This window comes from Caloenas nicobarica, chromosome 9, assembly GCF_036013445.1.
Source record: "Caloenas nicobarica isolate bCalNic1 chromosome 9, bCalNic1.hap1, whole genome shotgun sequence".
In the NCBI taxonomy this organism is placed as follows: domain Eukaryota; kingdom Metazoa; phylum Chordata; class Aves; order Columbiformes; family Columbidae; genus Caloenas; species Caloenas nicobarica.
This window is the reverse complement of record NC_088253.1, coordinates 16,568,686-16,592,778: the sequence shown is the minus strand read 5'-3', so window position 1 is coordinate 16,592,778 and position 24,093 is coordinate 16,568,686. Positions and strand designations below refer to the sequence as shown.

The following is a 24,093-nucleotide window of genomic DNA, read 5'->3' as shown; positions in this document are numbered from 1 at the left end:
CGTTAGCAGACACCACCACAGACCTGGCCACCGAGCCTCCATTGCCTTTGAGGTCCACACACAGTCCCATCAAGACTCAAACCTCAAACTTTTAAAAAAGTTTAACAAAATCCAGATCTTCACCTTCCCTAAAAAAAAAGCTGATTAAATACCAGGTTAGGTAAAGCCATTCACTATTACACCTGCATTTTTCACCAGCAAGCACCACATAAGGTATCCCAAAGCAGTCTCTGCCCCTGGGGCAATCCACCACCGTCGCCAGCTCAGGAGCCTCACTGCCCATCTCCCAGGCGTTAAGCTCAGGAACTGAGTAGCTCCATGGATACCAAAGCAGCCAGGGCCGCCTGGGCATTTGGATCTCAAGGTCTTTGACCAAAGAGTCACAACCCTGAGCAGATCTTTCCCTGCAGCTGCTCTTCACGGGGCTTCCCCGGGGACCAATATATGCTGAGCTCTCAGGGGACTTCATCAGCAAGGCACTCAGTTTCCTCCCTCCTCAATTAGGCTTTCTATTTAAAGACAGTTGTAGAAATGCCTACCTCAGACCCAGTTAAATCTGGTCAGAATAGGTGAGACGTGGAGACACTCAATTTGAAACGACTGGGAAGGCGGAGCAGGGAAGAGGTGAGCAGGCGACGTGACTGTTTGCTCAGCAAACAGGCAAACCCCAAAATAACTCTGCCAGCTAAATTGAGCTCGGGATTCACGAGGGATTTTTGCTCCACATTGGTAATGGGAGAGGATGTACTGGGATTTGGTTGAGAAGGGACCTTGGCCTGGCCGGGGCAAGAAGATGTCACAGCCCAGAAAGTGCCACCATCCTCTGGCCAGGGTGGCTGGTAAAACAGGCTTGGCAGGACAAGGGGATGTGGTTTTAAACCGGAAGAAGGTAGGTTTAGATTTGAGATAAAGGAGAAATGTTGCACAGTAAAGGTGGTGGGACACTGGAAGAGGTTGCCCAGAGAAGCTGTGGATGCCCCATCACTGGAAGTGAGCAACATGATCTAGTAAAAGATGTTCCCGCCCTTGGCACAGGAGTTGGATTGATGATCTTCAAAGGTCCCTTCCAACCCAAACCATCCTACGGTTCTATGAAAATCCAACTTCTTCATCAAGCAACCTTACACCCTCACCAACCTGCAGTTCACAGCTGTAACACTCACACCTGTGCACAGTCAGAGAGCAAGAGGGAAACTGAGGCACGGGGAGGGGGCTCAGTGGAGTCAGACGGACACGTGCCTGGCTTGTGCAAGCAACGTCACCAAGAGCAGCACTCGGGCAACAAATTTCCAAGGGATGCAGCTGGTCTGCCTCTCACACGAGGCAAGCATCCAGGCATGATGCTCCTCTTCTCTGCGGCTTCAGCTCTTCTCTCCCCAACACCTCCCTCGGTGGGGAAGACACCAGAGGCTTTTCCAAATCGCAGGGGTGAGTGCAACAGCATCCTCCTCCCGGATTGGGTATTTCTGTGGAGTGTTGCACCCATTGCAAACCCACCCGGGTTTTTGGACCAAAGATGTCTTGGGCAGGGGAGAAACCCTACAACAACCAGCATATATTTAGATGGAGGGAGGAGATTTCTGCATCAAGCCTAATTGATACAAGAGCTCTGTGCTACGAATAAACTCCTCTATTCACTAGCCAGCATCAAGACCTTAGCACATAGCAGCAGACTGGCACACAAAAAGCTCTCCCAATCACTCCAGTTCCTATGGCAACTCTTTCTCCTCCTCCTACTCTCCCCCCATCATGTTTTCAGACGAAAAAACAAAATACAAACTGAAATACTGCGAGTGCCTGCAGATCTCCAGATAATGCACCAGAAAAGTTTGCAGAAATTGAAAACCCCACTTCTGTGTTGTGGTGGTTTCACTCGGGCTTGTAATGTCCTCGTTCAGTTACTCTTGACAAGCTGTGGTCCATCTTGAAAGAAGGTAGAAATGCCAGTAAAAATGCAGAAAACCATCTCATTAACAGCCCAAGCCTCTCAGTTGGCTTCAAAACAAGGAGAACTTCCATAAAAAAATGGAGGGTGGTTAAACCCTGCGATGGAGAGAGACATCAGTGACATTTTTTAAAGGGTCAGAAGGTCTTTGTGGAAGTCTGACCTTCAGCTAAAGTCTAGCCAGCTCCCTCCATGCTGTTGGATGCACCTGAGCATGGTTGTAGTGACCCCCAAAGCCCCAAAACCCCATGGTTTAACAGCACAAGGCAGCTCCTCATTGCCATGAAAACCCACCCAAGCTGATGCCAAATCTCACACAGAACCTTCCTCCCCAGTTTTGACCATTACATACATGTTACTGTCAAAAGTCCTTACGGTAAACATCAGCTGGCAGCCTCCCAGGATGTAGTCCAGGAAGGAGAAATCTCTGGTTATCTGAAAGAAAAACAGTCAAACAAAAAATTGTTTCATCAGATCATTTGGTGCGGGAAAAGCTGTGTCAGCAATCTCCCCGCTGTGCTGCTGCCATACGAAGGCAGGACTTCACCAACACCTCAGCCCAGAAGAAGGACTTCTCCTACCCGCACCTAACCCCGTGTCCCCAGGGAGACACCAAGCAGTTGGTAGGTGTCCACAGCTTGGGCTTCGTGCAGATGCTGCCCATGTTGATCACCACCACCAGCGATTCGGTACATCAGATGCTCCAAGTAGAGAGAAACCCAAGCAGAATGGAGATCCCACTTCTCTCCATCTGTTGCAGCTCCTGCGCTTGGAAAAGCAAAGGCAGCTTGGGAAGACCTGAGCTTGATGAGGAGCAGAAGGAAACATCCCGGTATCATACTCACTTTGCAGGACTTGACAATGATGATCCCAGAGTTCTTGTAATTCTTTTTCTTTTTCTGCTTTTTGGGGTTAATGCACTCTAGCTCGAGCTGTAACAGACGAGAGACAGACACCGGTGTGAGAGCTGGGCAGATGTCACCAGCAGCCACATCCTGCGGGCACCCTCCCTCCACACGTTTCAAAGTTCCTAAGAGATATTCATATAAATGAATCACAGAGAGCTACTAGTATTTAGTGATGGGAATGGAGGCGCAGGGCCTGCTTGGGAAGGGGCTGCTTTTCCTTCCCAGGGGCTTTCACTGTGCCCAGGACCTGGCGTGTGGCAGCCAAGACAACTCGACAAGGCTACGGGGTCTACGGGATGGGACGGGGGCAAACAGGATGGGACGGGTCAAATACACAAACAATTAGGCAGGCCACCACCTTTCCTCAAAAGTTCTGGGAAAGGAGAAGTACTTTTGAATACTCAGAAAATTGCTGCAGTTTTGGGGGAGCGGGGGGAGGTTGTTTGTTTTTTGTTGGTTGTTTTTTTTTTTAATCTAAAACTGAATAAAAACTCTTGTCCAAGAATAAAGTTTACACGTGGGTTGGGCTGGACAGGGGGAGCACAAAGAGAAAAAGTTGTGTCTACTCTTACAGCTGCAGAAAAACGGCAACATTTAAATATTAAAACCCTTAAGTTTCCTGAATGTAAATGTTACATTTCACAAACTGAACAAAACCGAAACACAGATCTATTGACAAAATCCCCTAACTCTGAACAAACCCAGGCAGATGCTCCACCCAGACCCACTAGCAGGTAGCTCCCACATGGGTCCCACATGGTGATGGCTGGTCTGTACCCCCTCCCTCAGCATCCTGCTCAGACCAGCCTGCTGATGGCCTTGGATCTGCTCAGACTGGCCCAGTAGTGGCCCTGGACCTGCTCAGACCAGCTTGGTGATGGCCCCAGATCTGCTCAGACCTGCTGCTGATGGCTCTGGACCTGCTCAGACCAGCTTGGTGATGGCCCTGGACATGGCAATGAGCCTTTCCCCATCTCAGCCGGGCTGTGGCTGGATGGTGCTGCTCCTGCCTTCAAGCACGTGGTGCCCAGTCTACAGCACCTCTGTCCCTGCTTCTGTATTTACCCTCACCAGTGTGGCCACACAAAAGGATGAGACAGGTGATGAGGAGCCACCCCAAGGAGGAAGGATGCTGAAGGGCGATGCACAGCGGTGTGAGCAGCAGCAGCTTCATTTTGAATCCTCCTTCCTCCGCACAGAGCTACACTCGGAGTGCAGCATCAACTGGGGAACAGCGTTACCAGGGAATGGAGAGGACCCGACCTTCCCAAGGGGAAGAGACAGAAAGAGCCCATCCCCAGCTGGAGCCACATTATGCACAGGGGCGCACCAGCACGACCATGCAGCAAGGAGAATTTTACTCTCTTCTAACCAGCATCTCTCCAGGTCCCATTGAGAGAAAACAAGATTTTATTGCTAGGATGGTAGGTTGCAAATCCAGTGGGAAAACAAGCTCAACACCTGCCTCTGGCACCATCAATGTGCGCAGTCCTGGCCAGGACACTTTGTGCCTTTGTGCCTCAGTTTCCCCAGCCAGGAAACCTTTCTCATTATACCATGCATGGTGTTTAACACACCCCCACATCTCAGCCACGGCCTCCTCTTGGTTTTGTAATCCTAGCGATGACAGCAGTGACAGGCTCTGCTTATCCAGCCAGGAGTTTACGGGACATGCCTTCGGTCAGGTGGCATCTGCCAAGGCTTTTGGCCAGCACTTCGGGGGGAAGACAGGGACACCTTTGGCCACAAAACCAGTACAGAGTTGCACGGGGACTGGTGCTCCTGGGGACCAGGCTGACCCTGCTGCAGATGCAGCCCCGGCAGCACGTCACACCTCCCCATCTGACCCCCAGAATCAAAGGGCACCCCTCAAACCACGGGTGCTGCTTCAAACATCTCAGCAGAGCTTGATTTTCAGCCCAGGCTGCCTTAGCCTCATCTCTAGCTCAGATGCTTTAGCTACAAGCGTGGTCATTCATGGTGTGGGTGGGAGAATAAAGGAGGTTGGACTTGGTTTCTTCTCGGCACAGGCTGAGGGTCTCAGTGAAGGTACCAAAATCCACCACCAGCCCCAAGGAGCCCCTTCCTTGTTTTTCCCCAAAAGCACGGCGGCACTTACCGGAAAGGCATCTTGGGCTTCGCACATCCTGGCCACCGAGGTCTGAAACTCCCCAATGAAGTCATGTCCCCCATCACTGTCGTAATCGTAACACATCACCTGGGGCGGAACAAGCACAAACCAGCCTAAGATGCAGTAACTATCTCCTGAGAGGAGACCTGTTGAAGTTCCCAACCTCTTCTGTTGGAGAACCCAAATGGGGGGGTTTTTGTTTTGTTTTGTGGGTGGTTCTGGTTTAGTTTGTTTGGGGTTTCTTTGATAAACAAGCCATAAGGTTTTAGACATTTAATGATTGATCCCGGAGGCCACCACCACGGCACAAGCCAAAGGGCCCCCCATTACCTTTATCAGCTTCTCCACATCTCCATCGCACAGTGACACCAAAGGCACAGTGAACGGCTTCCAGACGGGGTCCAGCGTGTACTTGATCACCTGCGGGGTGAGAAGGGACAGACACCATCATGACAGGTACATCTGCAGGGGAAGATTGGCACAAAGCAGGGGCACGTCTCCAAGGGTGACCCTGGACCAGGTTGTCAGTGGGGCAGGCCAGGCAAGCTGCAGAAAGCCCCATCCCGGCCCTCTTGTGCCTCCTTACCTTAGACACAGCAGCTCCCCAGATACTGCTGCTCAGGCTGTAGCAAACGTGAATTACAACAGATTCATTTGCCACCTCCAGAGTCAATTAAACAATTAAACAAACCTGCTTGAGGAAACAGCCACACGTGGGCACAACCATGCCTACAGTATGCACAACCACTTACCCCACCAGTTCAATGCCAGCAGCTACTATTTTTTACAATGAGGGAGGTAAAATACTGCCACAGGTTGCCCAGAGAGGTGGTGGATGCCCCATCCCTGAAGACATCCCAGGCCAGGCTGGACGAGGCTCTGAGCAACCTGATGTGGGTGAAGATGTCCCTGCTCCTGGCAGGTGGGTTGGACTAGACCACAGAATCACAAAATGTCTTGAGTTGGAAAGGACCCACAAAGATCATCGAGTCCAACTCCTGTCCCTGCATATGACAGCCCCATGGTTCACACCATATGTTTGAGGGTGTTGTCTAGTCTCTTCAATATTGTCATACAGGCTTTAAAGGTCCCTTCCAACCCAAACTATTCTGATTCTATGGTTCTATTTATGCCCTCTGCACCCCATTGATTGCATCCTACTCATTGTTTATTCCCCTCAGCACCCCAGCGCAGCCCACACCCATCTGGGGTCTGACCACCACGAAGATGGAGCAGTGGGATGCTGCAGCCAGCCTGGAAAGCCAAACAGCCCTGGGCACCTCCAGCTCTCTTGCCTCATCTGCATAACATCTGCTGCCCGAGCTGGAGAAAAATATTAATTGATGCTTTTTGACATTTCCTGAGAGGATGCAATTGCTTGGTGGAAACCTTAGCAAATGCTTGCAGGCTCCAGGCACACGCTGTGTACATCGGAGATGCCTGCAGGGCAGGTGAAGACCCTCTTTTACAAACATGTTGTGCTCAAAAAAGAGAGATTCACGTGAATATTAGGTAAGTCAGACACGGGCAGCAGATGAAGAAATTTTTTACAATGAGGGTGATGAAACACTGGCCCAGGTTGCCCAAAGAGGTGGTGGATGCCCCATCCCTGGAGACATCCCAGGCGAGGCTGGACGGGGCTCTGAGCAACCTGAGCTGGTGAAGATGTCCCTGCTCATGGCAGAGGCTGGACTGGATGAGCTCTGAAGGTCCCTTCCAACTCAAACCATTCTATGATTCTATGAACCCTTCTCTGTGCAGGGTAAATAGGAGATATCTGGCATGGAGCACCTTGGACCTTTGGATCTGGAGCAGCAAGAGTGCAGCCCAGTGAGGAAGAGGTCCATGGCTGCTGCTGCAGGCAAATGACCATGCAGGACCCAAAACAAGCATCTTATGCGAGACGAGGGGAAACCCTGACACTTCGAGCACAGTTTAGTGGAGAATTTGTAAACACCTCCTCCAGGAGGCTGGAAGAGCAGGGGGAGCCCACGCACCCCGAGATGGTGCCCGCATGCTGCCAGCCGAGTCCCCAGGGTGGGGAGGAAGGATCTGGTGTCTCCATCGCACGGCACCCAGCTGGGCGTTCACACTTGTGCTAAAAAACAGGCTGTAACAAGCGCATTAATCCTTCCCTGCCAGACACCTCCATGGTGACTTGACACATGCTAGCATCAGACTGAGAGCTGGTTATATTAGAAACATAGAATCATAGAAACATATAGGTTGGAAGAGACCCTCAAGATCACCGAGTCCAACCATAACCTAACTCTGGCACTAAACCATGTCCCTAAGAACCTCATCTATGCATCTTTCAAACCCCTCCAGGGATGGTGACTCCACCACTTCCCTGGGCAGCCTGTTCCAATGCCCAACTACCCTTTCTGCGAAGAAACTTTTCCTGATATCCAATCTAAACATCCCCTGGCACAACTTGAGGCCATTTCCTCTTATCCTATCACTTGCTACCTGGGAGAAGAGACCAACACCCTCCAAGCTACAGCCTCCTTTTGGGTAGTCATAGACAGTGATAAGGTCCCTCCTCAGCCTCCTTTTCTCCGGGCTGAACAGCCCCAGCCCCTTCAGCCGTTCCCCATCGGACTTGTGCTCCAGACCCTCCACCAGCTTCATCGCCCTTCTCTGAACTCTCTCCAGCACCTCAATGTCTTTCCTGCAGTGAGGGGTATTGCTGCACTGAAAGGTGCAAGAATGCAGAACCCTATCTCTTTGTATCTGGCCTCAAAACACAAAGATGGTCACCCGGCATGAGATTCCTCCATGGGCAGGGGGATACGTTTGGGGATGGAAAGGAGGAGGCTGTTGGAGCACCCATTACTTGAAAGAAAACCTGGCTAGACGCTAATCCAGTGAGACAGGACAGTGGGGGAACTGGGCAGCAACCCAGAGGAAGAATCAGTATATACATCTGCTCCCCACAAACTCGACCTGCTTAAAGAAACCCCAGCAATGGCTGCTGCACAGCCGTGTCCCCTGTTCCCACATCTCTTCCAGGAGGAAGGGCTGGAGGTCACCTCAAATCCCCACGTCCGAGAAAACACATTTCAGCGAGTCAAAGCCCAGCTACCCATGCTAAACCAGGAGGAAACAACCAAACGAGGTCCCAGTCTGCTCCCGCAGAAATACAAGAGAAATATTAAGGTTAGCATGATTTAAATATGCATGGAAATGTGTGTGGGAAAGCACCAAAAACTAAACAGCAGAGCTAAGGTCAAAAGGACGGCATGTATCGGTACCATGGGACACATGGTGTTACACACGTCCTGGTGCTCATGTGCACGAGGGTGTGCGAGTGCAGAAATCCTCATGGGCTTTGCACAGCACTGGTAAAAATCAACATACAGAGACACTTTACAAATAAATACCACCCTCTCCTTCCGAATGATTTCACACTGTGTCCTGTTACAGCAATTTGCTGCAGTGGGACAATGGGCTCCTTAACCGAGCCTTGGGGGGACAAGAAAATGAAAAGTGTGAGATGGGATGGGAAAAAGATGAGTGTGAGATGGGGTGTGATGGAACCTTCTTCCTCTAACACGAAGGCTGCTGTGAGCCCCTCCTGCAGTGATCGCCCCTTCCTCTTTCTGCCAGCTGCCAGGAATTATATGCAACAGAAAAAAAAAAGGCAGGAACTATATGCAGAAGAAAAAAATACAGCTTTGAAACAACCTTTGAGAACAGGAAAAAAAGCCATTGAGAAGTACTTATTAACCTGGTGCTGAAGCAGAAGCCAGCCTGCTTCCCCCTGTCCAGGCTGTGCCTCTTAGCCATAATATTACTGGCTTTAGCAGCTTGAGAACATAACCAGAAGGGAGCTCAGATCAAAATATCACAGCAAGTCTAAATGAGGGAAAGGGGCATGTCAGCTGCCCCTGATCATACCCACTGGGACCCTGGTACAGGTTTCTGCCAACTCGGCCAGGGCTCCAGCTGGAGGAAGCTGGAGATGCTGGAGCATCCTCCCAGGTTAGCTGAGGATCAGACAAACTCATTTTAACCTTTTCCCACTACTGTTCCCTGGGCCACCTCCCACCACCTCTCTCCACCATCTCCCCAGGTTGCAGCTCATCCTGCTGCTCCTGCAAATGGAGGGAGAGTGGTCCAGGGCTCAGCCCATGCCCAGGCTGAGCCCAGAGGTTAACACGGGTTAGAAGACTGTCTCTGTCTCTCCTTGGTAGATACAGTAGTGAGTAGTACAGAAAAGATTTCAAGACCTTGCTGGCCTCAGTAAATCTGCATCTGCTGGAGTCCAGCAGCCTCAGCTGGACACCACGAAGACAGCCGTATGGTTTTGAAACCCCTGGATCCCACCCTGCTTTAGGGGTGATCAATAAGATAATGCCATGAAGGGCAAGAGGAGCTGGTGGAAGGATGGTGGTATCTCAGCAGCTCAGGTTAGAGTCGTGCTCACCTCCGTTCTGTGGACAAGCATCCATTTCCCATCGTCACCTGGTTTATAAAACTCCAAGAAAGGGTCTGACTTCCCAAACAGGTCCTGGGGGAGAAGAACAGGACGGGTTACACGGCGCTCTGCAAGCAGCGACAGCCAGTCCAAGATAGACCCTCCTTTCCCCAGCAGTGCCAGCCCTGCAGACACCCTCACGTCCCCATGAGACCGGCTCAAGCCCTGCAGCAGACAGGCAGCACCCCTGGGCAGTGCCCTGCCACCCCACCGTGTCCTGGTCACACGAATCCCATTGACGTTCACCCCACGTTTTGGCACTGATAGGGCAGGTGAGTTGGCACCCTGGCACACTCCCGTGGGATCTGCCAGCGGGCACCCACCACCCAGCGAGCTCTCGGGATGGAGATGCCATGGAGAACAACCTCAGCTGAGACGCAGCTGTGTTTGGGCTTGGAAAAACATCCTAAGCTTCAAAGGCAAAACAGAATTATGAAGTGCACGAGAATCTTGGAGGAAAAAAGGAAAAAAAACCCCAAACCAACACCCTCCTACACACAGTGGTAAAGCATGAGCAGAGGAAATGTTTCAGGAGCAAGCTGCCCTGGTGTTGACAGAGATCATCTAACACCCTCCAAGATACACAGCCCTGAGTCAGTGTGTGCTGCCTTTCCTGCCAGCGTCTCCTCAGATATTCCCTCGATAAAAGGCTGCTGGTTTATGAGAAATGTGTACAGACACACACAGAGGCATCCCTGCTGGGTATCGGCACCGAGGCTGCTTCAGGGCACCCACAGCCTGGAGAGGAGGGCGGTGCTGGTGGCGCCGACACAGGGAAACTCCAGCATTTCTAAGCAGAACTGCATTCCCCATTCAGAAAAAACCTAAGAAGTGGCTAACAAGAAATCAAGCCCAAAATATTCCAAATTATTTACTGAGAACTCAAGCCATTTCAGCTGAGTCTTCCTCCCAGAGGGAGGTGGGTGTCTGAGTCCTGCAAACAGCTGGAGGAACTTCTTACGGGTTTGAACGGGAGCTTTTTGGGCTTCCAAGTGATGTGGTGGGGATGCAGGGAGCCGCTTGTGGAGGAGGAGGAAGCATGGACACCCCAGGAGCCCCTGTCCACCGCCAGCCTGGGCAAGGGCTGCTGGGACAGACATGGGCTCTAGTGATGACCCCGTTAGAAAAACTCACTAACGTTTCTATTCAAATCCTGTTTCCAAAGCCAGCCGGAAAAGTAAATCACTGCAAAGTATTCTGGCTCGGAGAAACTGTAACCTGCTTCAGTCAAAATTCTTCTGCCAGAAGAGCAGACCATAAAGGCTCGCAGGGGTGCTCTCTGCTGAGATGAGACTATTTTTCTCCTACCCTTTTTCACATGTTTCTGGGAGAGAAAATCAAGCCATGCTTTCTGCAGGGTTATGATTATGGCACAGCTCTGTTCCTGCTCACCCACAGTCTGGACTTGGCACTTTCAAGCTTCACTGATGGATTAAAGAACCAGCGGTGGGTACCTGACCCTGCCTACGCTGGCTTAACCTGCAGGCCAACGTGGTTTCATCAGCGCCAACCCAGCGTGGGCTGGTGGAGACACCAGCTCTGGTGCCAGCAGGCGGCTTTGAAGGATGTCTGCTGCCATCCCATGCAGAGCAGCCCAGTTTGCGAGTCCGGTCAGCCCTGCTCCATCCAAAGCAGGGTAGGAGATGCCTCCAAGCCACAGGATCATGGGCTGCTATTTTAAAACAACAAAACCACAAACATCTCACCCCTGCAAGCCTGGCAGGAGATGGCAACTGAGCAAGCAAAGGAGCTCAGCAGACCAGATCAATCTGCAAACCGGTCCAAGCATCTAAATCATCCAAACTGATTCTCACACACCACAGACAAGGAGGACAGAGGTGGCACTTTCACCAGATGCAGCTCCCCAAACCATGGCCTCCAGCACCAATCCTAGCTTGCTGCGCTTGCTCTCCCCAAGCTGTGCTGAAGCTGGTCACCAAGGCTGGTCCCAGGTGAAAACACCTCTTCTGCAAGTGGTTTTTTCTTACAACAACTCTCCCAAGAGCTGATCTGACATAAGGTACAAGAGCCTCAGGCTGGTTCTGCTGCTGACATGCTACCACTGTGCAGCTTTGGCATTTAAAGCAAGGTAGTGAGACTGAAGCACCAGCACTGCAGGGAGGACCCAGGTCCTTGGCCCTGCTTTTCGTGATGGCCACAGCTGCAAAGGGACCCTGAGCATGAAGGAAGGGCACCGAACCTGCTGCGAAATCCCATCCCTTGCTTTGCAAGGGAGCAGAGGCTTTTTCTTGGAGTGCTGGAAGAAAACTGTTGCATTAGGGATGTCTTCATTGACATGCAGGGGGTTGACCACCAGCCACGTCTCAGAGGAAGCCACCAGCTCAAGGACATCTAGCCCATTTATGAAATGGAGTTATTTGGGGTTTGCTTAACAGGACATTTGGCTCCTTGCAGTAGGCAGGGTAAGCAGGAGGGTGAGAAGACAGCCGTTCCCAACAGGTGGGAGAAACACTTGGACAGACCATCTAGTTTGGACAATGGGACTGGACAAACCCCGTCTTCTGCCCCAGCAAATACCTTTCTGCCTGGATCCTTGTTTTACCCTGGTTTGAAAACTGAGGGCCATCCTGCCAATAACACGAGCTCCAGGAAGACTAGGAAGAAGGAAAAAATAATATTCCCATCGATCGCTTAGCAACAGCACTGGTTTAAGAGGAATATCTCTGGTTGCCTGGTAAATAGGTCAGATGGCTTTTTTCAGAAAGGTTCATGGTTTCCTACAGGTCATATCCAAGGCAAAACTCATGCATTATCTGCCTCCTTGAGGTCAACACTTCTTCCTCAGAAAAGACGGGCCCTACCATTTGTTGCACAAGCAGATGTCCACTCCATTTGCAGAGGGGCTGAAGGTGCCAAGCCAGGAGCTCTCAGCACTTCTGAGATATGGATTCAAGGGGCATCAAAACTGCCAGCTCCCTCAAGAGACATTTCCAAACAATAGCCACTGAAGCAGTGAATCTGGTGTCTTTAAGACATGCTAGCACACAGATCGTGTGCCACATGGGATCTTTCCATCTCACCACACGTGACGACAGGGAAACTGAGGCACAGGCATACCCAGCAGTCAGTGGCACCGCAAGGACTTGAACTGTTCCAGTCTCACCCTAATGCTTTCTCCAGCAGGACAATTTTCTGCCAAAAGCAGAGATTTCTTTGGATTCCTTGGCCTATGGAGCCCCGAAGTGTAATATGCATCCCCTAGACACAAGGACACTCACCTTTTTATCCAGTTTTCTGCCAGCCATGCTCAGAGTAATCACCCTGTTATCCGAGAGCTCTTGGGCAGCTATCTGAAAGAGAAGGGAGGGCTGAGTTCATTTCCAGCACGAAAAGAAAGCGAACACCAAGCCAGAGGAGAACCCAGACCCTGTGGCTGCACACTCTGAAGACACCTGCACAACTCCTGCAAAACCCATTTCCCAGCTAAGAGATCAGATGATCTAATGCACACGATATCTCACTATTGAGGAATTAAACTGATTTTACTTTTGCAGATCAATTCGGGATGAAAGCCTAATTCCCAGCTCCTCCATGGAATGGAGAAGGATGGAGGAAAAACCCAAATTTCCTCTGGATGGGCGTTGCTGTTTACCTTGTGCTGAGGTAGTAACATACTGGTTTGAAAACAAAACAGGACACAATTTTTTTAGCAGGGTACCAGCTACAATGCTGGTGCTGCAGCCAGAGCCATCGGGGCACCCACTGACCTCCACAGCCTCATTGCTGGGTCTGGGTGCACATGAAACACAGTCATTTGCAGGGCTGGGAGTCAACAGGTACAATTAAACCTCTTGAGCAGAGAGCACAAGGGGAGAATGAGCTGCCAGGACACTGCAAGCAGCCTCCTTCCCCCATGCAATCAGGTCTAAAATGATGCTTCTGGTAACAAACTCATCCCCCTTCTCGGGTCTCACGTGGCTTTTCTGTACCCAGGCTTGTGCAGGACCTGGAAAAGCCTCCAAGGACCGAGTTAAGAGGAAGCAGGAGCCACAAAACCCCCTGCCAGCAAGATGTGCTACCTTGTCCTCCATGTCCCAGGCTGGGCACAGCAGAAAGCAGCTGCCCCGTCCCTTGGAGAAGATGCTGGCAGCGCCAAGGACTTGAGCCATGTTTCTGCATGATCATGCGACAAGAAAGATCCCAAGATGAAAACTCCACTGTTGTTCCTGAGGAGCTACAGCAGGCAGGAGTGCAGCCCCAACTACTTCAGTTTAAGAGACTTTATTCACATACGCTCCAGAAGGGCTTCGGCTGCCAACCACCAGTGGGCTGGTTTTGTCTGGAACGTGGTCTAATGAGTCTCTTGGTATTTTAAGAAAGGGAACGTTTATAACAAAAAAAACCACATCACATTTATTCACTTCTGTTACCAGCCTTTTTCTGAATCACTTGTCTTTTTTTCCTCAAGGCTGTGTCCTGCCCAAGCATCTGCTCCCCACCTCTCCCTCTTCCGCTCCCCGGCGTGGGCTGAGCCGTCCCCAGCATCCCCGGCCGCAGCATCTCCCCGGGCAGAGCCGGCACCGGCACGGCCGGGAGCACGGCGAGGACATTTTCCTCATGCACGGCGCTCCCAAGCACAGGCGTTTGCTGGCTCTCACGAGGCGCTGTCCTTCGCTGGAGATATGCAGCCTAATTACAGCAAGGCTTTTAGAAAAACTTGCAGAAATCCAGAGAACAATTTTCTGCAGAACAAGCAATCAGAGGGTTATTGGCACTTAGGCGAGAGGGGAGTTTGCAGAGATGATGAGGCAGGGATGCAGCTTTGGAATCCGCCTGGGCAGCTGGGCAAGGGGACAAGCTACAGCTCCCAACAACCTCCCAGCCTTTCCATGGAGGGCATCACTCTTATGTCCACAGAAGATGTGCTCACCTCATGCAAGACCAAATCTTCCCCTCTGCCCTGTAAAGCCGTGAAGTCAGAAGTTCCCTGTTGTAAAGCCACAACATCGGTTTTCTCTCCCACCTCGTCCTTGGTATGCGCACGTGGTCACCAAAGCCAGCGTGAGGAAAAGAGCTGTAGGGAAGTGGATTAAATTTGCTCTTTGCTGATCCCCACACAAGCAGTTCCAGTTGGTGTCCAGCACTTTAGGGCTCACTGGGGACTACATAAAAGCCAGACCATGCAGACCAGCCAGGTACATCCTTGTGCCACAGTGCTGCAGGATGCTGGTGGCATCTTCTCTTGGCCAGCATGGACAACAACCACAGTCCCACCGCTGTGCCTGGCAAAGGCGTGGGGCAAGATCTCAGGACTGATTTCTACAAACACAGTGGCTCACTTTGGGATTTTCCTCATCTCTTCAAACCTAGGGGCCCACACACGATCCCATCCAGCCAGCCAAGGTTCTTCTGTTGCGTTCATCCCACTGGCATCCCAGTTAAGAAAAAGGATACTTGGGCAAAATTGAAGGAGATGGGGGTGAGTGAGGCAGAGTTTAGGTCCAAACTCCATATTTTATGTGAGTCCAAAGCAGAAGCCTGCTCTGTGGCTGGTGTGCACAGTCTGTGCTCCAGCGCCGTGCCAAGCAGTGAGGAAAGGTGGCGCCACACATGACCATGTTGTCATCACCAAGCCAGGGCAAAAATAAAACAGATCAGAAAATTTCATCAATGGTACACAACGAAGTAGATGTCTCAGATCCTTTGATTTTAATGACACGTTAGTGGCAGATTAGGACCGTTGTTTTTTTAAAGCATGTCACCTTTGAACTTGACTAGAAGCTTTTCATCTGGTCCAGCTCTTCCCACTCAAACGTTGGATGGGATGTCGAGAACTCGCTCCTCAGGGACAGCACATGGCATCAGGCACCACTTGTGAACTTCACTGCGGCTTTTCTTCTTTCGTTTAAAGGCTAACTGCAGCAATTAGGAGAGGAAAAGCTGGCAGCGTCTTCCCAGCCTCTAGAGCAAAGAGTGATGGAGAGGCCCTTGCAGCAACCAGGTCCTGGGCTTTTAAACCCTTCCAGTGCTTTTAAACCTGATGGAAGTTTAACTCCTTGCTGGCCTTTTCTTCCACACCTTTCCTGCCCAGCTGCATGTCTTACAAAATCCATAACACAGAAGAGATCCAAAAAGGACGGGAGAAGTGGCAGGAGGGAAATGCACCTAAATTTAGTCTTTTCAAAAAAAAAGTCACTAAAGAGATCTGCAGCGGGAAGGCCACTGCCCGAAGGGGTCTGCATTGGGAGCAGCGGCTGTTGCTATGAGAGTTGTTGCTACGGCACAGCTCCCATCCTCTGCCTACAAACAATAACACCCATCCCTGGCAAAGGAATCAGCCCTCTTACCTCCCGCTGCTGCAGGGAGGGCTGAGCAGGCGTGTTGTACAAGATAACAAACAGCAGCCGCACAGATTTACTTTGTACTTCTCCAGATTGAGATTTTTCTTACTTGAGAGACCAAAGCAGAGGTTGAAGACTCACAGCGCTGGGCACCAGGCAGACACTGGGCAAGATGGTCCCTGCCCCATATAAATCATCCTGCAAACAGACCAAAGTGGGCAGGAAAATGGGAAGTAAAGGCAAAAATGACCATGAGTTAAACCCCAGTCTCCTGGACCCCAGGTGAGTGTCCTGCGTCGCCCCCAGGTTATTATCCGCCTTTACACACACAGTAGGTAACGTAAAGGAGTAACTATACCGTTATCATCCCTTTCCCTGCCGGCTTGCCATTCCCCAAAAGGAGAGTCCTTGTTATTTTCTTGCTGGAGACGATCTAGAGAAAGCCAAAAAAATAAAGTCATGATTGTACAAGTGATCAAAAGCAGACTCATAAGCAACTGATCATTGCTCACGTTAGTTAATTCAGATTAAACATTCACAACAGCAGAAGAAAGACATCACACTCAGGGATGACCATGATACTGTGAATATCATCACCATCACCCAAGCCCCTGGGGTGCAGGGAAGCAGCTGAACAGCGCAGAGCAGCTGAATTAAACCCCCTGAGATATTTTCCTTGCTTACTGAGTTTCAGTCACATTCAGACCCGGGGATCCCGTAAGTTTCCCCACAAGGCGCAGAGGCTGCATGGGGATCCAGCAACCTGCTGGAAGTAGCTGTGCTCTGCTCCCGTACCTAGTGGGGACTCCTTCAAGATCTAGGGGTTGCAGTTTAAAAAGTGCAGTCCCATCCATCCTTCTGCCTGCACCTTTGGTCCTACATCACACAGTCAGAAAATAATAATAATTTAAAAAAAACATGTCATGAAATGGCTGGTTGCTCCTGTCATCCAAGGGACCCAGCGATGCTTGGGTTCCTCCCATTGCTCCCCAGAAATGTTCTCCTCCCTCCACGGAGACTTTATTGTGGCTTTTCGGTATTTAAAAGGGGCTTATAAGACAGATGGGGACAAATCTTTTAGCAGGGTCTGTTGCGATAGGACAAGGGGTGATGGTTTTAAACTAAAGGAGGGGAGATTCAGATCAGACATGAGGAAGAAATTTAAGGGTGGTGAAACACTGTCCCAGGTTGCCCAGAGAGGTGGTGGATGCCCCATCCCTGGAGACATCCCAGGCCAGGCTGGACGGGGCTCTGAGCAACCTGAGCTGGTGAAGATGTCCCTGCTCATGGCAGGAGTTGGACTAGATGAGCTCTGAAGGTCCCTTCCAACCCAAAACATTCTATGATTCTTGCAATTTCGAGGCAAAATCTCTTTCCCATTGTGGCCAGCCAGCCATGTCCTGGAGCTGTTGATCCCTAAGCGCACGGAAGCACCAGCCAGTGTAACCAGATGTTTGTGCCACGCCATGTACAGGGAGGTGAAATCTCCTCGCAGTTCTGGCTAGCAGAAACCACGACACCCTCCAGCCTGCAATTTGATCCCTGTTACATTTCTTTTGGCCACAGAGGTCATTACAGGCCTGTGAATGATCCAACCATCCTTTTAAATCTTACCACAGACCTAATTAGCTGCAATAAAACAATCTGGCTAATCCGACAGGGCTCCGATGCAAACTCAAAATTGAAAAGTCAGATACTCACTGTGCGGTTATTGCTGCCCACAGCTGCTCTCCTTCCTTTCTAAACGCTGCCCATGCCTCAGAACTGGGCAGGCTTATGCAAACATCTCACTAGACAAAATTCAGCCATCAGAAAACCCACAGCAGGGTGGCTGAACCCACAAGCCCCCATTCGCCCTGTCTCACCCCCTTCCTCACAGACTGTGCTGCAAGCCTGTGCTGGCCAAGGGAGAGGAGGATAACAGAGAATTTCACGAAAAAGGAAAATGAGAAGATCTCTCCATTGCAAGCTGGTGTCTTATTGTGGACTAAAGGTCACCAGTCAGCTCACATGGGAAGCACTGCAAAAACTCGTCAAAAACTGGGCACACACATCAGCCAGGTTCTCTTCTGCAAAGTGTAAATACTTGCATGAGATTACAGAAGTTCAGAGTTTCTGACAGACTAAGCCCACCAGCTGTGCCTAAAGACATGGTAGATAGTTATGCCATGCCTGTGAGCCACCATGGCTAAACCATCAACTGTTCTGAGCGAGCACCTCGGACGTGAGACCTGCCAACAGCTGCCCATCCCCACCATTACCACAGCCCCAGGATGGCCTGTCCAGTCTCCTGCTCTGAGCTAACCACCTTTCAAAGCACCAGAAGGGGTTGGGCTCTTCTGGGAGACCCAACGAGCTGGAGGGTCCATCTTTCTCCCCAGGCACACAGATAATGTTCTTCTCCGGCATAAGCCTGCAGTGCCCTGGACTCCTGCAGAGCCGCGTTTGGGAACAGCAAAGTTTCAGCTGTTTCCTTATGTCCATAAATTCTCTGCTTGCAGCTTCCATCAAGACCGTGACCTTCACAATGAACATTGCTGAACCATCCCACAGCAGGGGTGGCTGCATTTCAGCAACAGGAGAACTAATGGTAAAGGATGGGTTTGGTCTAAATCACTGAACACCTGCTCAGGCTGTTGCCTGCACCGTCTCTTAACCTCTGCAGGAGCTGAATTAGGTCATAACAGAGAACTTCCAAAAACCCAGATGTTAAACGTCAAACTCTGTAAATGTCAGTGCTCTTCTAACACATCAAGCTCTTGAGTTGGCAATGGTAAGGTCACAGGCCCCCTTGCCATGTGCAGTGCCATATTGCAGTCTGTGCAACAAAGCAACCACGTTCATGAGCCTCCCTGAACACCTTGGGCTGGCTCTCCATCCCGACCCACCTACTACTACTGTCTCCTTCCTCCTGTTTCCCAGCACTGAGCCCAACAGACATGGTTTCTGCCAGCCCCTGCGCTTGTGCCAGGTACCACAGCAGCCCCGAGCTGCCGGATGCTGCAAAAGAACGGAAAAAATCCCCCTCGTTCCCTGCCTCTGAGTCAGAGCAAGCTCAGAGGACAAAGACTTTTGGAGAACATAGCTGCCAACTTCTAACAGGGTCTGGGCTCATGAATGCAAAGTCCTTCCAAAGGCTTATAAATCGCATTGTGTCCTGAAAACTTTTCCACAGGAAGAGCAGAAGACACATTCCTGCACCAACACACTGAAGTAGGAGAGATGATTTGCTACACAATGGCAATGGACAAAGCTTTGCAAACAAAACAAAACAAAACACAAAACCAAAAAAACACCTCCCAAACAGAGATAGACAGGTAGACTGCAATCTGTAATGCATCCTAACTTTAAACATCTGGGTGTTTCCCAAGTCTAAATTCAAGCTAGTTGTCAGGACTCTTACTATAAGCCACAGTGAGATACAGATATCTCCAAAAGCTTCCAGTCGATGTCTCTCTGCAGGCACCAGCAGAAGTCCACACTATGACTAGCTCAGACTTGGTCAAGTAGCCAGCAGCCCTAATGTGGAACAGTTCAACCTCAACAGTTAAGTGTGACAAGCAAATTAAATCAGTGTTGCCAGGAAGGACCCAGCAAACTTCACAGTAGATTAGAGTAGCAGCTCTAATCCCAGCACATCCTTGTGGCTGATGTGATTTGGGGTCCCTTTGCTGGAGGACAGCGAGCTGCAGGGACTTCGGACACTCACCATGCCCAGCGTGCAGGAGAATTCACCCAAGAAGTCATGCTCATACAGCTGCATGCTCGACTTGTCCTGGTCAAACAGGGCAAACTTCAGCTTCTGCACTTCTTCAAAGTGGTAGTCAATGACGAACTTCTTGGCAAAAGCTGGGTTGAGGTTGTTCACGGCTGTCTCTGTCCTGTCAAGCTGCAAAGAAAAAAATAAAAGAGGCCTTTAGGCATGTGCATTTTGCATCTCTGTCACTGCCATGTCTCTCCGACTTCAGCCAGAGCCACTCAGAAATCCTGCAGTGACCAGAGCGTTAGCACACCAGGTGTTCAGCAGAGCTTTCCCTAAATGCAGGCTGTAATACTCAGCACACACAAGGTGGGATCCATCTAAATGGATCCATCTAACAGCACTTCATGCAGAGAGCTGCATCCCCAAGGACGGGGTGTATGGGGTTGTACAACCCCATCCCAGCAAACAGCCAGGACAGGAGCGCCCACCCAGCCAAGGCTTGGTGTAGACTCGAGGCTCACTGAAGCCAGAGTCTTTTCTGGTTTCCAAGCTCTGTTCTCCCAGGACCTGATGCTCTCACACACCTCCAGTCCTCAACCAGAAACTCACAGCTGGAATGCCCAACCTGTTTCTTTCAGGCTGTGCCGCTAACAGCAAGGACAAACAAAACAAGAAAAAGTGTCACAAGCCGGAACAGCAACCCTCCGGCATTTCCCTCTAGACCTCAAACCAAAACATTCATGTGGTTTCTTCTTTCTTGGCCTTTCATGGAAAAAAAAAAGCCACCGCAGGCCATTTTTCATAGATTTCATCAGGCATTAGGAGAAACAGGAGGATGGAAGGACTCAGAAGACAAGACTTCAATAGACTTCATCATCCTGAGCTCTTGCAAGCAGGCTGGAAGAAATGATATCTCTGACAGCTTGGAAGGGCAAGCGCACAGAGGATGATGGAAACTGGAAGGCGCGTGGGGAACCCGCCGGTCTGCAGCATCCCGCAGCCAAGAGCAGCGATAAGAGCAGAGGAAACTTGGCAGGCAGCCGGGGGAAGTGTGGGTTTACGACGCAGCATGGCACAAGCGGACAGAAAGTCTTGTGTGATTCAAAAAAAATATCCTGGGGACAGCCACGCTGGAGATCCTGGGACGCTGCCCTCCAGTAATGGAACTTTGGTCCCAGAGGCCATCACTCAGACCACAGGAGGGCTGGGAGGACAGCAGCACCAACTGGGCTCCTGGTGCAGGCTCACACGGAGACAGCAAGCCACAATTTTAGTTAAACTGGCAGAAAATGGGAAAACGAGGCCAAAAAAAAGCTGATGTATTTGCTTCTGGAAGTCAATGGCCAAGGAAGGTCTGATCTCTAATGTCAGGACCCATCATCCCCACCAGGACATCATCCATCCCAAGAGGCACCAGGAAAGGTGGGAATCTTGCAGGTTGGAACCCAACATACAACAGAGAATCACTGAATCATAGAACAGTTTGGGTTGGAAGGGACCTTCAAAGCTCATCCAGTGCCACCCCCGCCATGAGCAGGGACATCTTCACCAGCTCAGGTTGCTCAGAGCCCCGTCCAGCCTGGCCGGGGATGTCTCCAGGGATGGGGCATCCACCACCTCTGTGGGTGACCTGGGCCAGTGTTTCACCATGTTCATTGTAAAAACTTTCTTCCTCATGGCAGCACAGCCCAAGTGCTGAACAAGAAACAAGAAATGAACACCCGCAGCCTGGGGGAAAACCCTCCAGCAAGCAAACCAAAAAGGAGCTTTGTCAGGAGAGCAGCTATTGACAGCTTATTGATAGCGTAAAGAGGCGGCAGCCAGTTTGGCAAAGGGTGTCCTGCCCAGGCAGCCCCATGAGAAGCACGGACGGCTCCGAGCATCCGAGCTGGAACAGCCACGTGCCCACCAGAGCTGGCAGAGGAGCTGGCAGCGTCGGCCTTTTGCCACATCGCCCAGTTATCCTGGAATAAGGTAACAGGGACCATTAAAAGAGAAAGAAACACAGGCATTCGCCAGCGTGATTTTATCAAAAGCTGCTGCTCCTGGTGTCTGGAGAGACCGTCCCACCCACCTGTGGGACAGCAAGGAGCCTCCAGCCAACTGCCTGCCTCATCCTGCAGCTGGGACACCCTGTCCCAGGCAAGGCTGAGCATCCCAGGTCCCCGGGCAAGACTTCTGTGGAAAGCAGCCCCATGTTGGCATCCCCGGGCAGCATCAGGCTGTGGGACACTGGGATGTCTGCCAGAGCTGTGGGCTCAGAAATAAGTACAGCAGAGCAGAAAAAAAGCACCCCCAAAAAAGAAAAAAGAAAAAAAAAAAAGAAAATGCTTACCTTAGTCCCAAAGAAACCCATTCAGCACAGGAGGCAGGTTTTGGAGGGACTGAGTGGAAATGTGGTGAGTTTGCTATATATACCAACTATCACAGTGGTTTTTTTAAATTGGTCACTTAGTCTATATTAAGTGGTAAGAAGCGACTAAAGTAAATGCTGTGTTCCCAGAATAGCCACCTGCTGCACTCCAGGGAATCAAACACATCAACACCAGAGGGCTGTAGGCTGGCCAGGGCCATGCAGCTTCACACAGATCACTCCTTCTCTGCTGCCATCCCATACAGAAGGAGCCCAAACACCTGCTCAGAGATGCGGTGGACCAGGAGCAGTGGGCATCCACCAGCTCTACCTTATTTCAGCAGCACAACACAGCCAAACCCCCTTTCAAGCCTAGGAGAGTGCATAGGCAACAGAGATGGATTTTAGCCCCTTCCATGTTCTCTGAACTACTGGGAAACTGGGGACCAAGGGAAACCAGTCCTCTCGCTCCCAGGTGCCAGTTAAAAGGAGATAACTTGAGGTTCCATCTCCAGCTTTGCCCTGGAAGGGGCAGCCCGGGGAAGGAGAAGAGAAACCCAGACAACGTGTCTTGAGCTAAGCCTCCCAGTGATGGGGCTTCCTTCATCACCCACATTAAACCAAGCATTTAATCCCCTGCCTGTTGCCAGTGTGAAGAACAACAAAATCACGAGCCCCGGCTGCTTGCCGCACATGGTTTGGTCTTTGGTTTGATGCAACAGTGATCACCTCGCCGGCGACCATCACGTATGAGGCTTCTCCACACCATCTCCGTGTGCCATCAGCTCCTGCCTTGCCCTTCACCCCCAAGGCTCCCCCATCTGCATGTCCCATAAAGAGCAGAGGTGGCTTTGCCACCCAAGAGCAGAAGAGCAGAAGGCTTTTTAAGAGGCAAGCACCCTAATAAAAGATTTCTGTTTGATAAGAGTCTTGATTCCACAAATCAAGCATGAAACTGGGAAATGACCTCCAACGACAGCCCTTGTGTTCAGCGAATGCCATCAGAAAGTCCTCCAGCATCTGAAGGGAGGTCGGCTAGAGACCTTCAAGCAACCCCAGCACGTGGAGACACTTGATGCTCCAACACTGGGAGATGCTCTCCCAAGCACCAAGGAAAGCTGGTGCTGGCGGCGCAGGGCCAGACGGGTGACTCAGAGCGGCACAGAGGCAGTGGCACGGCTGAGCCATGTGTCCCCACTCCCAGCATCACAGGCCGGGTCTTTCATGGCTCCTGCGAGATGATGTCATCGGATGATGTCATCGAACAGAACATTTAAACATCACCCATCTTCATGTCACTTCTTGGCCTGTGGTTTATTGTCCCTCCTTCCCTCCCCCACCCCCTCAAGGCTGATTCACAAAGATTTTTTTTAATTCCTATTAAGCTCAGCGAGACAAAATAATTGTGTTTGGGAACAAATGTGACAGCTAGAAAGAACAGCAAGCAGAAACCTTTCTGTTGGCATCAGCTGGTGCCTCAGTCCCGCTGCCCAGCTCAGACACCAGCACCACCACGACGGGGACTGGTCCTGGAGAAGGAGACCCACCTCCTAAACCAGGTCTGACAGCATGGACATGTTGCTGACCCGGTGCAAAGGACGCAGGGGCAGCGTGGTGGGATGCCTCTGAGCTGCTGCTGTCCCCCTCCATCCCCTACATTTCAGCTATGTTATTCAGACCACCGCTTTCGGACGGAAAAGAGGTTCATCTTAGGCCACGGGGTATGTCTGCACAGTCAAAATCCACGCAGGACAATGCAGGAACCCCTGGGGAAGCTCTGAACCATGGTGGCATGAGCTGCCAAGGGTTCCACCAAGTGCTCCATACGGTGAGGCTCTCACGGGCAAGCCCACCTCTCCTGGTCCTCCCCGGCACCCAGACACAGCCCGAACCCACGCACCCACTGCCATGCGGGGCTGCAGGAGGATCTCGGTCCCGGCTTTGCCCCCGGCGTGGTGGTGGCCCGGGGCCAGCTTGGTGGCGTGGAGCAGGGCTCACCATGCAACACATTCACCTCCACTGAAACCACAGCAGTGGAGCGCCGAGCAATCTGCCATTCAAGGCTGACGTCCAGTGCCTATCTTGTATCTTGCCAATTAAAAAGAAGCTAAATATAGCAGAGGAAAGGAAAAAAAAAAAAAAAAGAACACAGACCACACATTTGTATTGGAGAAAATGCTTTGGAATCAAAACTGCTGGACTGAGACGGTACTGACAGCAAGAGAAATTCCTGAAAAGTACAACCAGGTCAAAGAGATGACACCTATCAAG

At 51.0% G+C, this 24,093-nt stretch overlaps 1 protein-coding gene across 5 annotated transcripts in view; it reads right to left on the bottom strand.

Annotated features, from left to right (window-relative positions):
* The window catches only part of CPNE2 (copine 2), a 51,368-nt gene that overhangs the window by 13,412 nt on the left and 13,863 nt on the right, over positions 1-24,093 (bottom strand). For all 5 annotated transcript variants that reach the window (XM_065640770.1, XM_065640772.1, XM_065640773.1 and 2 more), the window contains 8 exons: positions 19,476-19,655; positions 16,125-16,199; positions 12,704-12,775; positions 9,414-9,497; positions 5,315-5,404; positions 4,973-5,071; positions 2,791-2,877; positions 2,321-2,380 (listed from right to left, as the gene is read on the bottom strand). In XM_065640770.1, coding sequence (XP_065496842.1) covers positions 2,321-2,380; positions 2,791-2,877; positions 4,973-5,071; positions 5,315-5,404; positions 9,414-9,497; positions 12,704-12,775; positions 16,125-16,199; positions 19,476-19,655 — 747 coding nt within the window. The remainder of the gene's footprint in view (positions 1-2,320; positions 2,381-2,790; positions 2,878-4,972; positions 5,072-5,314; positions 5,405-9,413; positions 9,498-12,703; positions 12,776-16,124; positions 16,200-19,475; positions 19,656-24,093) is intronic.